Source organism: Hippopotamus amphibius, chromosome 3 (genome assembly GCF_030028045.1).
Source record: "Hippopotamus amphibius kiboko isolate mHipAmp2 chromosome 3, mHipAmp2.hap2, whole genome shotgun sequence".
NCBI classification, from domain to species: Eukaryota; Metazoa; Chordata; class Mammalia; order Artiodactyla; family Hippopotamidae; genus Hippopotamus; species Hippopotamus amphibius.
The window spans coordinates 26,371,474-26,386,032 of record NC_080188.1 but is presented as its reverse complement, the minus strand read 5'-3'; the positions used below and the strand labels follow the sequence as shown (position 1 = coordinate 26,386,032).

At 40.4% G+C, this 14,559-nt stretch overlaps 1 protein-coding gene across 5 annotated transcripts in view; it reads left to right on the top strand.

The window, feature by feature from the left end:
• Positions 1-14,559, top strand: part of TEC (tec protein tyrosine kinase) — a 141,521-nt gene that overhangs the window by 87,761 nt on the left and 39,201 nt on the right. For all 5 annotated transcript variants that reach the window (XM_057728009.1, XM_057728012.1, XM_057728008.1 and 2 more), the window contains 3 exons: positions 9,524-9,628; positions 12,447-12,528; positions 13,165-13,293. In XM_057728009.1, the coding sequence (XP_057583992.1) occupies positions 9,524-9,628; positions 12,447-12,528; positions 13,165-13,293 (316 nt within the window). The remainder of the gene's footprint in view (positions 1-9,523; positions 9,629-12,446; positions 12,529-13,164; positions 13,294-14,559) is intronic.

The window sequence follows — 14,559 nt, the reverse complement described above, 5'->3', positions numbered from 1 at the left end:
TAAAATATTGAAAAGATCTCTGTTAAATCCTTTTTTCTTGTTGAATTCTGTAACAAGATTAGAAATTATATGATTGAAAAAAATTAAGGACTTATTTGTGGGAAAAAAAGGGTTTAAATGATGAAAAATTTTAGAAATCTTTTATCTAAAGGCAGAAAAATTATACTAATAACATATTAAAAATTATACTAATAACACATTGGCAGTCGCCGTTGGCACTTGCCGTCTACCTCTGCAAGGAGTAAATCATGTGTTGCTGCAGCTGCTGATTTTCAACACCCCCTGAGAGGAGTTCAGGGCGGAGAGCAGAAATGAGGCCCTCTCTGCTCTGGGAAAAACTGGCAGAATAATTAGATATTTTCAGGAGCCGACTTTATGAGCCCAATTCTCGTATCTCCTCATATCTAGAAAAACACTAACATCTTTCGTGGTGACGACTGCTCCTCGTGACTGGCAGAAACCTTCTGCAAAAAAAAAAACATGTGCTCGATTGCACGTACTCCCGCTTCACCAAAATCACACATATACTGACCTTCCCCCTGCCTCTTTGGAGCCGTTTCTCAGAGCTCTCTGAAATGCTGTCTCCCGGGCTGCAGTCCTCGTTTTGCCTCAAATAGACCTTAACGCGCAGCTCTCATGTTGTGCGTTATTTAAGTTGACATGAGTGATTGCGATGGGCCAGATACTGTGTTGCGTGCTTTGTGAACGTATCACAGTTAATCCTGACAATAATCTAGGAGATAGGTTATTTTAATATCCCCATTTTACAAAGGAGGAAATGGAGACTAAGTGAGGTTAATTAATTTGCATGGGGCCTTGGAGCTGGCATTTAAATACAGGTCTGCCTGACAGTGAAGGTGTGCTCTCAACCATTATGACACAGTGACTGCTGTGTTAAAATATTAAACAATGCTTAAAATATTGTGGCATATTCAGTAAGTTAAAAAAAAGTCCATGTAGGTAGAGTCTAGAGTCTAGCAGTATAGTCAATTGTTTTTTTTTTGTTGTTGTGTTTTGTTTTTAAATAAATTTATTTATTTATTTTATTGGCTGTGTTGGGTCTTTTTTGCTGTGCGCGGGCTTTCTTTTTAGTTGCGGTGAGTGGGGCTACTCTTTGTTGTGGTGCACGGGCTCCTCATTGCCATGGCTTCTCTTGTTGCAGAGCACGGGCTCTAGGCACGTGGGCTTCAGTAGTTGCAGTACATGGGCTCAATAGTCGTGGCTCACGGGCTCTAAAGCACAGGCTCAATAGTTGTGACACACGGGCTTAGTTGCTCCATGGCGTGTGGGATCTTCTTGGAGCAGGGATCGAACCCATGTCCCCTGCATTGGCAGGCGAATTCTCAACCACTGTGCCACCTAGGAAGCCCCTAGTCAATTGTTATACGTATTATTCACATAAATATTTCTAAAAGTTAATTGACTTGACAAGTTTCTTTCCTACTAGCTTCTGACTTTATATTTAAAGTCATTTTTTATATTCTTTCCACCACTTGGATTGGCCAGTGTGTTTCTAATCACCTCCTATGTGACAGTGTTCTTAGGTAGACACAAATATCCAGTCCTTTTATCTTTCGCAATGGAACCACTCCCCATTGTCTCCTGAATTTCTGGCTCCTTGGCATCCTGCAGATCCAAAGACCTGCATCATCTTTTTCTGTGATTACTCTTCTGTTTCTTGCCAAAAATTTAAAATATCTCTTGGCTGGGAATCCTCATCAGTCCTTTTAGGGCATCAGAATGGTGTGTGTGTCTTATTGCTGACCTAGATTACAAGGTTTCTGCAGGTAGGAAGTATATCCCATATTTCTTTAGTTCTTGCTAAAGAGGATTCTGACATCACCCTCTCCTAAAATCCTGGAATTTCAGAGGAATTTTTCTCCCAGTAAGACTCCAAGCGATCCCGGGAAGAACATTTTAGCAGATGTATGGGAGGAAGAGAGCTTTTATTAATCTGGAGGGTGACAAATTAATCAGAATCTAGCATAGAAGGTGACTCTGTGGGCTTCTGTTTGTGAGCTTAGAGTTTGGATGTGGCAATTAGTATTAATTTATGTTTTAAAAACTGAAAAATTCATGTGTAATCTAATAAATGCTCATCTGGTTGATATTACTTTCACTTGCTCTCCTTTGGTTAGAGCTCAGGCACATGACCTCACCCAAATGCATGGAGATGGGAAAATGCAGTCTAGCTGGGCATCCAGGGAGAAGAGGAAAATGTGGCAGTTGAGATCACTAGCATTGTCTCTGCTCCCTGGGATTTGTAGTCTTTGGATTGAATCTATTAATTCTGGAATTCCTTGAATTTGGAAGTCTGTCACATGAAATTTATGAAGTAAGGGATATATACGCATTGATTTCTATGTAACTTATTCCAGTTTTTACTAACTGTAAGAATTAAGCTAGGTAAATCACTTTTAGACTTACTTGAAAATACTTATGTTAGTAAGTTTTGGTTTCAACTGTAATAAAATATACCTGGCATTAGTTTTAAAAAGTTCCCTTGGGTTGCAGAAGAGAGCTGGGAAGAGGGTTGCCAGAAGTATAGAAAAGTCTTAAGAGGAAATGATCACTCGGGGGGAATAAAAACTTTAGCTTTGAGTACAGTGAAAAACTATGTCCAGAAACCTTATAATTATCTCTATCAGCGCAATCTTATATGAAGATTATTATGTGATTTTGGAAAATGAATTTTTTTGCCTTCAGATTCCTTATAATTTTCCTGTTTTTTTTCTGGATGTTATGTTAGAAACCATAATCTTCATAATTAAGCCATGCCTATGTGTGTAACTTCTGGCTTCTTAGTAGTAAAGTACTCTTTTTATGTGTTTGTTTAGTGTAAAATCACTTTGTAAAATGTAAAGCCCCCATGTCAGTTATTATTATGAGCTGATTTAAAGGGGGGAAATATTAGGATGCCATGTTTTTGGTTTTGCTTTCTTCTATTTTTCACTAGAATTTAGTACTTAGTAAAGAGAGAATGTTTCATCATAGAATCACCAAGTTGGAAATGATTTTATTTTATTTATTCTGCTTCTCCTGATACCAGAAAGATCTGCATCAAAATTATTCCCAGTATCCACACACACACAAAAGTCATATCCATCCTGAGGTTTTCTTTGTTTTTTGTGATTAATATGTCTTGCTGCACTTGAGGCGCATTCTTTTTTTTAATTTTTATTTTTTATTTTTTTAAATTTTTGACCCTTTGGGTTTATTTTTATTTTTATTTTTTTATTTTTCCCCAGCTCCTTATTGGAGTATAATTGCTTTACACTGCTGTGCCAGTTTCTGCTGTACAACAAAATGAATCAGCTGTATTTACACATATATCCCCATGTCCCCTCCCTCTTGAGCCTCCTTCCCACCCTCCCTATCCCACCCCTCTAGGTCATCACCAGTCATCAAGTTGATCCCCCTGTGTTATGCAGCAGCTTCCCACTAGCCATCTATTTTACATTTGGTAGTGTATATATGCATGTCAATGCTACTCTCTCACTTGGTCCCAGCTTCTCCTTCATCCCCCCATGCCATGTCCTCAAGTCCATTCTCTACATCTGTATCTTTATTCTTGCCCTGCCACTGAGTTCATCAATACCATCATTTTAGATTCCATGTATATGCATTAGCAGACGGTATTTGTTTTTCTCTTTCTGGCTTACTTCACTCTGTATGACAGACTCTAGGTCCAGAGACCCATTCTTTGAACTCTTTCTTTGAACTCCATTCTGAGTGAGTTAAAAGGGAAAAGAACCTTCGTGTATAAAATAGGCCTTTTGACTCGTTTGAGATTTCTGATAGCATACATCATTTTCTTTCTTTCTCTTTTCAAGAGTTGACTCAAACTCTATAGCCTTTCAGTGTTGACCCATCTGAACTTTCACTGTTAACGTTATTGTTCCTCTCCTTAACCTTGGCAAATGCTGGCTGTAAATTCCTTAGGGGCGAGAGATTCGTACTTTTAAAATCTCCATTATGGTTCTTTGGTATCTCTGTGCCTTGCTGGTGGTAGGAGGAAGGAAGCCAGAATCAGTCTTTAATCAGTGTGGCTGAGTGAAGAGACGATCACGATGGCCCGTCTGCCGAGGACTGCAAGATCTAGCAGTTTTATTTACATTCCATTATGTAGAACATCTCTTTTGTCTGTGTTCTCTGCATGGGCCCTAGTCACTAAACACGCCATGCCAGCAGCCGTCTTTGGGTTTGTATTTATGGTCTCTTTAACTGTGCCCTGTGGAGAAAGAACAGAGGCTGACTGAACACTCAACAATTTACTTGGACCACATGGAGGCCTCACGATGGGCTGGCAGTGTGTGTGCAAACAGGAATGCGTACTTCTGTAGTTGGAAGGAGGAGAGGAGTGGAAGAGGCCGGCGCGTGGCACGCCGTAAGGCAAGCCCGAGGAGACCAGAGGAGCCGGTTTGGGGAGAGGAATTCAGTTCTAGCAAACACTGCAGCCATCACATTCAAGTGAGCTGTTAGTTTAAATCTTATTTATTGTCCAGTTTTTGTTTGCATTTCACTTGTGAACTTGCTTTGATCTTATAGTTGTTAAGATTCATAAGCATGAGAAATTTCCACTGAGTTTACGTCTGTACTTAGTTAAGTGGTGTCAAGTTACTAGCGTGTACGTGGCACTTAAGCATTCAGGGTTGGAATTCGACAGAGTTCAGGTCCTAGTTTGCCGTATGACCTTTGGTCAGTTACTTTTACCCTTTAAGTCTTGATTTCTTCATCTGTAAAATGGGGTGACGAGAGTTCTCATAATGGTGTGAGGCTTCATTGAGTTACCATGTAGAGTGCTCTGTAATTGTTACGTTTTGACATAATTTTCTTTTTCTAAAATAAGAGTACAGAAATATTAAGGCTTGAGAGACCGGGAGTCGGATAAAAGCTTTTGTGATTTTGAGAGATCAGGGTTAAGTTCTGGCTCAGCCTCTTAGCCAGTCTTGTTACCTCTCAGATGCTAAGTTTCCTAACAATGTCCCAGGGTTGTTGTGAAGACTAATTAATAGTAAGTGCTGCCATTGAGGGAGTGACTTCCCTGTGCCAGACACTGTATTGAGCGCCTGCGTACCTTATCTTTATTTCTGCGTAGAGCTTAGCGAAAGTAGGAGAGTTATCCTATTCCTACAGACAGAAGAGGCAGAGCGAGGCTGGGCTCAGGATCTGCCTGCCTCCCAAGCTCGTGCCCCCGACCTGAGGTCCCTTTGCAATGCACAGGTGATTCATCCTGTAGATTTCTTCTGTGGCAGGCAGCTGGGGATAGCCACATTACGAATAAAAGTTGTGATATAGGGGAAAAGGGAGGGATCCTTGCAATATTATTGGAGGGAAACTCTTACTGCGTGTAATGGGTCTCAGGATGCCTTGGGAAAGAGGTGCAGAAGGGAGAACCTGAGGGTGTTCTGTAGATAAACCTGGGGCCAGCCCTGGATATTTGTATACAATTATAAAAATTTAGTTTAATTTAGGATTGTTATTGATGTTTTAAAAAGTATTTTAATTCTGGAAATTGAGGGAAAACAGTGTATCTTGTAAGACTTGCCCAGGGGCAGGATGTCTTTCATCTAGTTCCCAGTTCTGCCATTCAGTTGATGTGTGGTTTTAAGCAAGCTGTATTTCATCTCTCTGTCTAGTTTCCCCATTTAAGCTGGCTTACAAACGGATGAAATGGCCCTTCCTTACCTCTTCCTAATTTGGTCTCAAATAACCATTTTGGTGTCCTTTCCTACACTTCCCCTGAACCCCCCTGAACTTCAGCCACAATGAATTTCTTTCTGTTCCCCAAATCAGTGCTTTGTTGTTTTTGCTGCCTGAATTCTCTTCTCCACTTTCTCTAGAGAAAAGCTCCTACTCATTCTTTAAAACCCAAAATATCAGTTCCTTGCTGAAACTTGCCCAGCTTTTCCTGGCCCCGTCGCTATCTCACTCCATAGCATGACATGAGCACATGAGTTCGTCTTTCTTTATGAATCACTCCCCTCTTCCCTTTCCACCTACCATATGATTGTGAATTCCTCTTGAGGGAACCCTCAGCCCTCTTCCACAGCGTTGAAGCTGCAGCACACAGTGCTGTGTTTGGTGTCTGATCACTCTTTGCTGGCAGGATAGGTAAAATAATGAATGGCCAACTTCAGTGTGACCCTTTATCTGCAAAGTTCATAGCAAAGTATTTGGATTAATAAGCCCAAATATCAGTATTACAATATATTACATATCATGGAACAGGTATTTAGGGGGTATAAACCAGCCCAGTATACCAGTTACCCCAAGTTTTCCTGTGTGGATTGACTGCATCTGACAGCTGCTTATAGTCGCAGGGGCAAGTGGTGAGTGGAGACAGGCATCTTAGAAGCTGACCACAGTGATAAATGACTCCAGAGAATTGTCTGGAAAAACTCTGTGATGTCAACAGGGATTTTCTCCAGAGTTGGGGGATTAAGGGTCATTTGATTTTCTTTGTGCTGTTAGTATTTTCTAAGGCTTCTACAGTGAACACGTGTGACTTATTAATAGGAGGATGGTGCTTGGGCAGTTTCTTCTGCCTACTAACTGGCATAGACACAGAAGCAGGATCAGTGGCCCTGTCTGACCAGACCCCTTGGCACCGTGCACCGGGTTCTTTACAGGCTGGTCCCTGCTCACCTTTCCATCCTGCCTCATGTACCCTGTGCTTCTGCCATACTAACCTTTTTTTTTTTTTCCTGCTTATTTATTTTATGTAGCAAACACTCACAGATGTGATATTACAGGTCGCTCTTCTAAGCACTTTGCAAATACTAACTCATTTAACTCTCATAACTATCTAATAGTATCTATGAAGTAAATATTGTTATTATTCCTATTTTACAGATGAGGCAACTGAGGTCATTCTGGAATATGTTTTTCATCCCATGTGCTGTGCTGTTCATTCCCTCCCTATCATATTATCAGAATTTCTTTTATGAAATTATCATATGTCTTGGTTCCTGTGTGTTCTCTTAGCATCTTTTTTTATATTCAGTACTTACTACATTGTGTAATAAAGTTACTGTGCAGGTCTCTTTCACAGGTAAAATTGGGCAAGTTACTTAATTTTTGTTTTTTCCTTCTGTAAGATGTGTCTAGTAACACTTGTCTCACAGAGGATCTGGGGATTAAATGGCACAATATTTGGACTGTGTGCTCAGGAAATGAGCTTTTGCTATCTGGACTTGGTGTATTCCTTGACATAGAGTTGCTGGCACAGAACAGGTGTTGTCCTGTGGGAAACTGAGTGGAAGGGACAGAGGGAAAACCTGGGTGGCCCAAAGTCAAGGCCACTACAGGAGAAGAGAGTGGCAGCACCCCCAAATGCCTCATAAAGGCTTGAGCGGAAGACAGCTGAGCGAAGGTCGTTGGGTTTGGTCACTGGTGGTGTTTTTGAGAACAGCTTTAGCAGCTGTGGTGAGAGGGGAGGTAGATTACAAGTGGTTCAGGAGGAGTGAGTGGGAAGGAAATGAAGACTGAGGGTGTAATCATCTCTCTTTCAGGAAGGGAAGAGCAGAGTTAAGTCAGTAGCAGGACCAGAAGAAAGTTCTTGATATGGTTGGCAGAGGCCTGAAGGTGTCTATAGGCAGGAGAAATAAAAACCTTAGAAGAGCACGGGAAGGAAGAGTATTGTTTTCCCTATTGTGGCTGAAGCACAGGCTGTGCTCAAAATCCGTGTTGCCCCCTTGGGGACTTGGCTCCATTAATTTTGTCGCCTGTTTGTGGCTGGGGCATCCAAGGTCTAGGAAGCTTTAGGGTCAGTTGGGATCCTGGAGTAATATGTTTAACTTGTCTGAGCTGCAGTGTCCTCATCCTTAAAATGAGAATTTTGTGAGCATAAAAGGAGATGACATCTGTGAAGTGTCAACTACAGTGTCCTTAGTTGTTGTGTCCTTTTAACCTTCCCATAGACACAGGATGAAAGAGCAGAAAAAAGGGTAAATCTTAGGGTGCTTTCGACCCGCAGAAGGAAGAAGGTGGGGGGGGTGCTCATGGGACAGCTGTTCTCTTCTCCATGAAGCACTGAGGGAGATTGTCCACTGGGACGAGGAGAATGGGAAGGGTTTGTAGCTCTGATGAGATTGGTGGTCTCCATGAAGGCCACCAGGTTCTCTCCACTAGAGATACACAAAAGACCTGAGAACAGCAGTGAAGGCCTGTCTAAGCACAAAGACAGTTAGAATTGTTTTGTGACCTTTTGCAGCCAGGGATGCAGGAGTAGAAAAAGGTGTGAGTAGAACTGGGGACTGATGGAAATGTCAGGGGGTGTGGGGATTCATGTGTGTGGGGGGTGTGTGTGTGTCTGTGTGTCTGTGTGTGTGTGTGTGTCTGTGTGTGGTGCAGGGGGAGGGAGAGAGGGATGGGTGAGGGAGGGAGGGAGGATGCACTCGTAAAATGACAGCCGGATGTCAGATGGGAGCTGATGGCCTGGGAGGGTTGGCAGGTCTGAAAGTCACATGGCAACAGTGAGGTTGCAGAGCTGATTACTGGGAGCAGGATAGGGACCCCAAAGGTTGTGGCCAGAGGGGAGTTTCAGAGTATTAGATGAAGCAATTTCGAATGACCAGGGCCAGGGGATGGCTGGGTCACCCTCAAAACTACAATGTCCTTCATCTGCATTTCTCTACTTTTCTTCTATTCTTTGTCATATGACAATCTACACTCCCTCCTAAAGTAACCCTAGTCTTTATAAGGCTTTTTGTGTGGGATGTATCATTTAATATTATTCAGTAAACATTTTTTATTTCTACACTGTGTTTGTAATAGTTGTTAATGGATATGGTGTATCAGGTTATCTTTGTACATACTACTTTGTATCCTTCTGGACCTTCCCATGGGATTCTCAGATGTGAGATTACTATGCTCAAGGGTATGGATGATTTGGAGGGAGGAGTCTTGGTATGTCATTAGTTACTTGCTGTAGGGAGATTTGCAGTGAGCGGGGAAGGAGGGCAGTAGGGAAGAAAAAAAACCCCAGAAAATTCAAATATAGAATCTAAATGGAGGCGTTATATGAGCTCCCTGTGTCCGGCTCACATCCTCCTGAGTTCTGTGTGCTGGAGTGGAAGGTGTTACTAGCTGGAGTTCGCATCTGTGGTTGAGTGTGTGGACTTTTGCGTAGTTTGCTCTCTGATGCTTTCCTTTTTTGCGGGGAGGGGGTGCCTGTCATTAAGAAGTTGAAGATAAAGTGTGTGTCTGAGAGGAAGACACAATCAAAGGGAAGCTGTTTCTAAGCAGTTCTAGAGCTTTTGGGGGAGGGCAAGGACAGAGCAGTTTCATCTTGGGAAATTAAAGGACTTAATTGTTTTGATTACAATCCTCATAGTATTAGTATGTTGAATAATGTTAACAATAAAGGGAAACATGATTTAGATAATTACTAAGAAAATTATAATGTTTTGAAACTGATTTTTTTATCAGTGATTTTTTTAAGCAAATATTACTATTAATAACATTTATTCTTTAACATATGATTGGAATGGTTCTCTTTTTTTTTTTTTCTCTCTCTTAGAAAAAGTACAGGAAGGGATTTATTGATGTGTCAAAAATCAAGTGTGTGGAAATAGTGAAGAATGATGATGGCGTCATTCCCTGTCAAAATAAATATCCATTTCAGGTAAGCTGGCATATTTTTGTGACAACGAAATTCTGGGCTTTTAGTCATGCTTACTACTTGACATTAGTGTCTCCTGTCATTGCTTTGTTGATTGATTTCTTTCAGCTTTGTTGAAGTATAATTGACACATGAGAATTGAATATATTTAAGGTGTACGATTTGATGTTTCATATATGTAAACATTGTGAACCAATTGCTACAGTCCAGCCAACATATCCATCTCTTCACACAGTTACCATTTTCTTTTCTTCCTCTTTTTTTTTTTTTGGTGGTGAGAATACTTATCTACCATCTTAGCAAATTTCAAATATGTAGTGTTGTTAACTGTAGTCCCCATGCTGTACTTTAGATCGCCAGAACTCATTCATCTTGCGTAACTGAAACTTTGTACCCTTTGACCAACATCTCCGCATTGCCCCCTCCCACCTGACTCTGGCAACCACTTTTTTGCCCTCTGTTTCTAAGAGTTTTTTTTAAAATTCCACATCTGAGGTCATGCAATATTTATCTTTCTGTGTCTCGTTTATTTCACTTAGCGTAACGTCCTCCAGGTTCATCCATGTTGTTACAGGTGGATGGATTTTCTTTTTAAAGCTGAATAATATTCCACTGTATGTATGTGTGTGTATATATATAATACATAACACCAATTGTCATTATTTATTCATCTGTCCGAGGGCATCTCCTCATGTTCACCAACGCAGAGGCTCTCAGAGCCCTCTCCTTACTGGGTTTTCAGAGAGGCTTCCTCACGTGGGCATGATTGATTACCTCATTGACCATTGATGATTGAACTCAATCTACAGCTCCTCTCCCCTCCTTGGAGGTGGTGGGTAGTGGGACAGAAAGTTCCAACCCTCTAATCACAGGGTTGGCTTCACTGGCAACAAGCCCCTATCCCTAGGTGCTCTCCAGTAATCACTCCATTAGCGTAACAGAAGACAACTGTTATTTTCAGCATAGGAAGTTCCAAGGGTTTTCTAGGAGCCTTGTGCCAGGAACCAGGATAGAGACCAAATATCTATTTCTTACTATAAATCACAATATCACAGGTGTGAGAGACATGGGCCAAATGAGGAAACATACACCCCCACATCCCTCTTAGCACTTTACTTCTTTATCACATCTCATTTTCTGTCTTGTGATAAGGTATTTCCTTGATTTATTTTTGTATCTCATGTAGTCCCAGCAAAGTGCCAGTTAGATGAGTTAGTTACTGAGGAGAACATAGTAGTATTTGTTCTATGGTGTTCCCATTGCTGTTAGACTGCATTTATTTGATTAAAATGAATGAGAAGGGATTCTCGACAAAAGATTAATCAGTTGATCTAAGAAAGCGCTCTGAGAACTGTTCCGCCCATTGGAAGCCAAGACACAGTTATGTAAGTTTCTTGAGACAGAGGGCTGGACATCATATGATATATTATCGACAGTTTACATAATCCAGATCTAAGGGGCATCATGGTGGGTCATGTGACCCCTTACAAGATCAGGAAGGAATGCTGTCTTTTAAGGAGTTGCCTTGTTGCTGCTAGGAGAATGTTGCTTTTTAGGGTTGAGCAGGTATTTCTGCCGATGGGGAGGTTTGGTGATGCATAATAGAGTTATACAGTGCCCGATGTGGGGAGTGAGGAGGCCAAACGGCAGAGAAGAATTTTTTGTTTAAATTTCTCTTGCCATAAAAATATGACTTTTATTCCACAGGATTATCTATTGAATATGGTCAGGAACAGCCAATTATTGATCAAAGAGCTATCTGTGTTCAATCCAGTGACGTGGTAAAAGGAGTTTTCTAGCCAGATTTTTTTTTCGACTGCAAGCACCTTGCGGGATCTTACAAACTTTAGTTCCCTGATGAGGGATCGAACTTGGCCTCCCGGCAGTGGAAGCACAGAGTCCTAACTACTGGACCACAAGGGAATTCCCCAGATATTTTTTAGCCAATCAGGGTGTTTCTGCCTTGTGATTGACCATCAAGGGTAAAATGACAGACCAAAGACAAAATTCTTGGGTTAGTTTCCCACGCTTAATTTTATTCTTAATATTAAGAATATTAAGAAGGAGACGGTTTAATTGCTCACCTGGAGGTACCTCTGAAAGAGGTACTGTGGTTAAAAATTTGGGCTCTGGAGTAAGGATCTTGGCTCTCTGGATGACCAGCCAAATGCTGATGGGCAAGTAGCTTAAGGGGCACCATTTGCAGTGCATTCTATGTGAATAGTGCCTCCAGAGGTTATCTAGAATTGACGGGTACTTGGATAGGCCTTAGTCTCTTCTCCTCTGTAAAGTGGAGATACTAATACCTTGATGGTAGGATTAACTGAGTTAATGTCTCTAAAGCACAAAGTATAGATTGGGGTAGTCAGTGCTTAACTAAGCTACCTACTGCAGTTATTTATAGTGGCAAAAAGAAGGTATGGGATTGATGTTGAAAGAGTAGTCCGTTCATCTCAAATATCATGCAGAAAAATGCTCAATTGGAATGGTCCTTGTTACACCAAGTTTACTTAAGGAACTTTAGTTAATTAGATCACACGAAATAACAAGATTGGCAAAGCATCCTGGCCTCTGTATATATATTTTTTCTTCTGTAAAAGCACCGTCCTTTGCAAAATGTGTATCCCATTCGATGTAGACAGGAGGAAATAGATGTGCTTTTGTAAGAAGGGAGTCTAGGTTCTTCGGATAGGGAGTAATTGACGTTTGCTGAGTCATTTCAGAATCCCTTAGTGGTACCTGTGGCACCAAGGGGTCTGTGCTAGGCAGGAGCGCTGTGTCTAAGCATTGCTCACCTGTTCCATCTTTTTTCTTATTTCAGGTCGTGCATGATGCTAACACACTTTACATCTTTGCACCTAGTGCACAAAGCAGGGACCAGTGGGTGAAGAAGTTAAAAGAAGGTAAAACTCATATGATGAAATATTAATCTGTACATAATTTCAGAATATAACATCATTATCACTAGGACAGAAATATAGATAGTATTTCTTCAAGAACATCCTGTTACTGTAAGTGACAGATGGTGAAGATAACTTCCCTTTTTATAATCTGGTTCCTTCTAAGTGGCATATACATAGTTTTTAAAAAGAACATGCTTTCATTTAATGTGTAATACGTTTGGAGGTGACTAAGCAGTGGGCTTTTACGATAATAGGATCTGGTATTTTCTAAGAAATTGCCTGTGTCGTCAACATTTGAAGTGGATGACCTGACTTGTATGTAAAGTGTATTAATCAGTGATTTGTTCTGTGTAATCCTCATCGCTTTTTCTGCAGAATAAAGTGGTGGTGGGCTGACTTTTGTGTTTATCCATCACAGTGTAGCAGAGGTCACTTCTGTTAACGAGGGTGCCTTACCAAAAAAAGAGGCGAAAGACAATTTTGTGTGGATTTTCTGAAAGCTGGATTATATGTTTTGAGGGTGTCTTCATAATAAACATGGTATTGGAGAAGGAATGATCAACAGTGTTACACAAGGAAACATTCTGTCATCTCTGTTTTATTTCACTAACCATTTAATGTGTCTGTGAATTACAGAAATAAAGAACAACAATAATATTATGATAAAATATCATCCTAAATTTTGGGCCGATGGAAGTTATCAGTGTTGCAGACAAACTGAAAAACTAGCACCTGGATGTGAAAAATATAATCTTCTTGAGAGTAGTAAGTATTTATTTTATTGTGTAATTATGTTGTGCTCAGGATGTGCGTATTATTGGTATAGGGAGAAAGTGACATGATTTTGATTTTGATGTTGGTTAAATATGGCCTTCACACTTTCTAGCACAGTGTGGGTAGGTGTATTTTGTAAGAATAATTTTATTTAGTTAGTAGTGGAACCATCTCATGGAATCAGAAGGTCTGTTTTTGGGAATTTTTATCACAATATGAAAGCCTGCTAAAAATGACTCTTAAAAGTGTGAGCCTAATGTAGCACCATCAGCAGCGTTTCCCGGCTTCTTCCTCTTCTCCTCCTTTTTTTCCCCCAGCTTTACAGAGGTATAATTAACAACATTGTAACATATTAAAATTTCACAGTGAGATGATTGGATATACTTACCCATTGGAAAGGGTTCCTCCCATTGAGTTAATTAACACATCCATCACCCCGCATGTTTATCTTTGTGTGTGTGTACATGTGTGAAAACATTGAAGTTCTACTCCCTTGGTAAACTTCAGTTATATACTACAATGCTGTCAACTGTAGCCACCATGTTATACGTTATATCCTCGGACCTCATTTATCCTTTTTTCCTGCTATGTACATGTATATTTTAATTGAGTTATAATTAACATACCTTATTCATCTTATAACTGAAAACTTGTACCCTTTTACCGACATCTCTATTTCCCCAACCCCCACCCCCTGGCAACCATTTTTCTACTCTCTATTTCTATGAATTTGGCTTTTTTTTTTTTTTTTTTGAAGCTTCCCCATATCAGTGATACCATGTGGTATTTGTCCTTCTTTGTCTGGCTTATTTCACTTAACATAATGCCCTCCGACTTTATCCATGTTGTTACAAATGATAGGATTTCCTTCTTTTTTAAAGGCTGAATAATATTCCATTGTATATATAGACCACATTTTCTTTATCCAGTCATCTGTTGATGGATGCTTAGGTTGTTTCTATACCTTGGCTCTCGTGAATAATGCTACTGTGAATATGGGAACGCAGGTGTCTCTTTATGAGCTATCGATTTTGTTTCCTTTGTGTATACACCCAGAAGTGGGTTTGCTGGATCATATGGTAGTTCTATTTTTAATCTTTTGAGGAACCTCTATATTATTTTCCATAGTGGCCCCACCAATTTACATTCTTACCAACAGGGTGCAAGGGTTCCCTTTTCTCCACATCCTTACCAGCATTGGTTATGTGTAGTTTTTATAATTGCTATCCTAGTATGTATGAGGTGATATCTTATTGT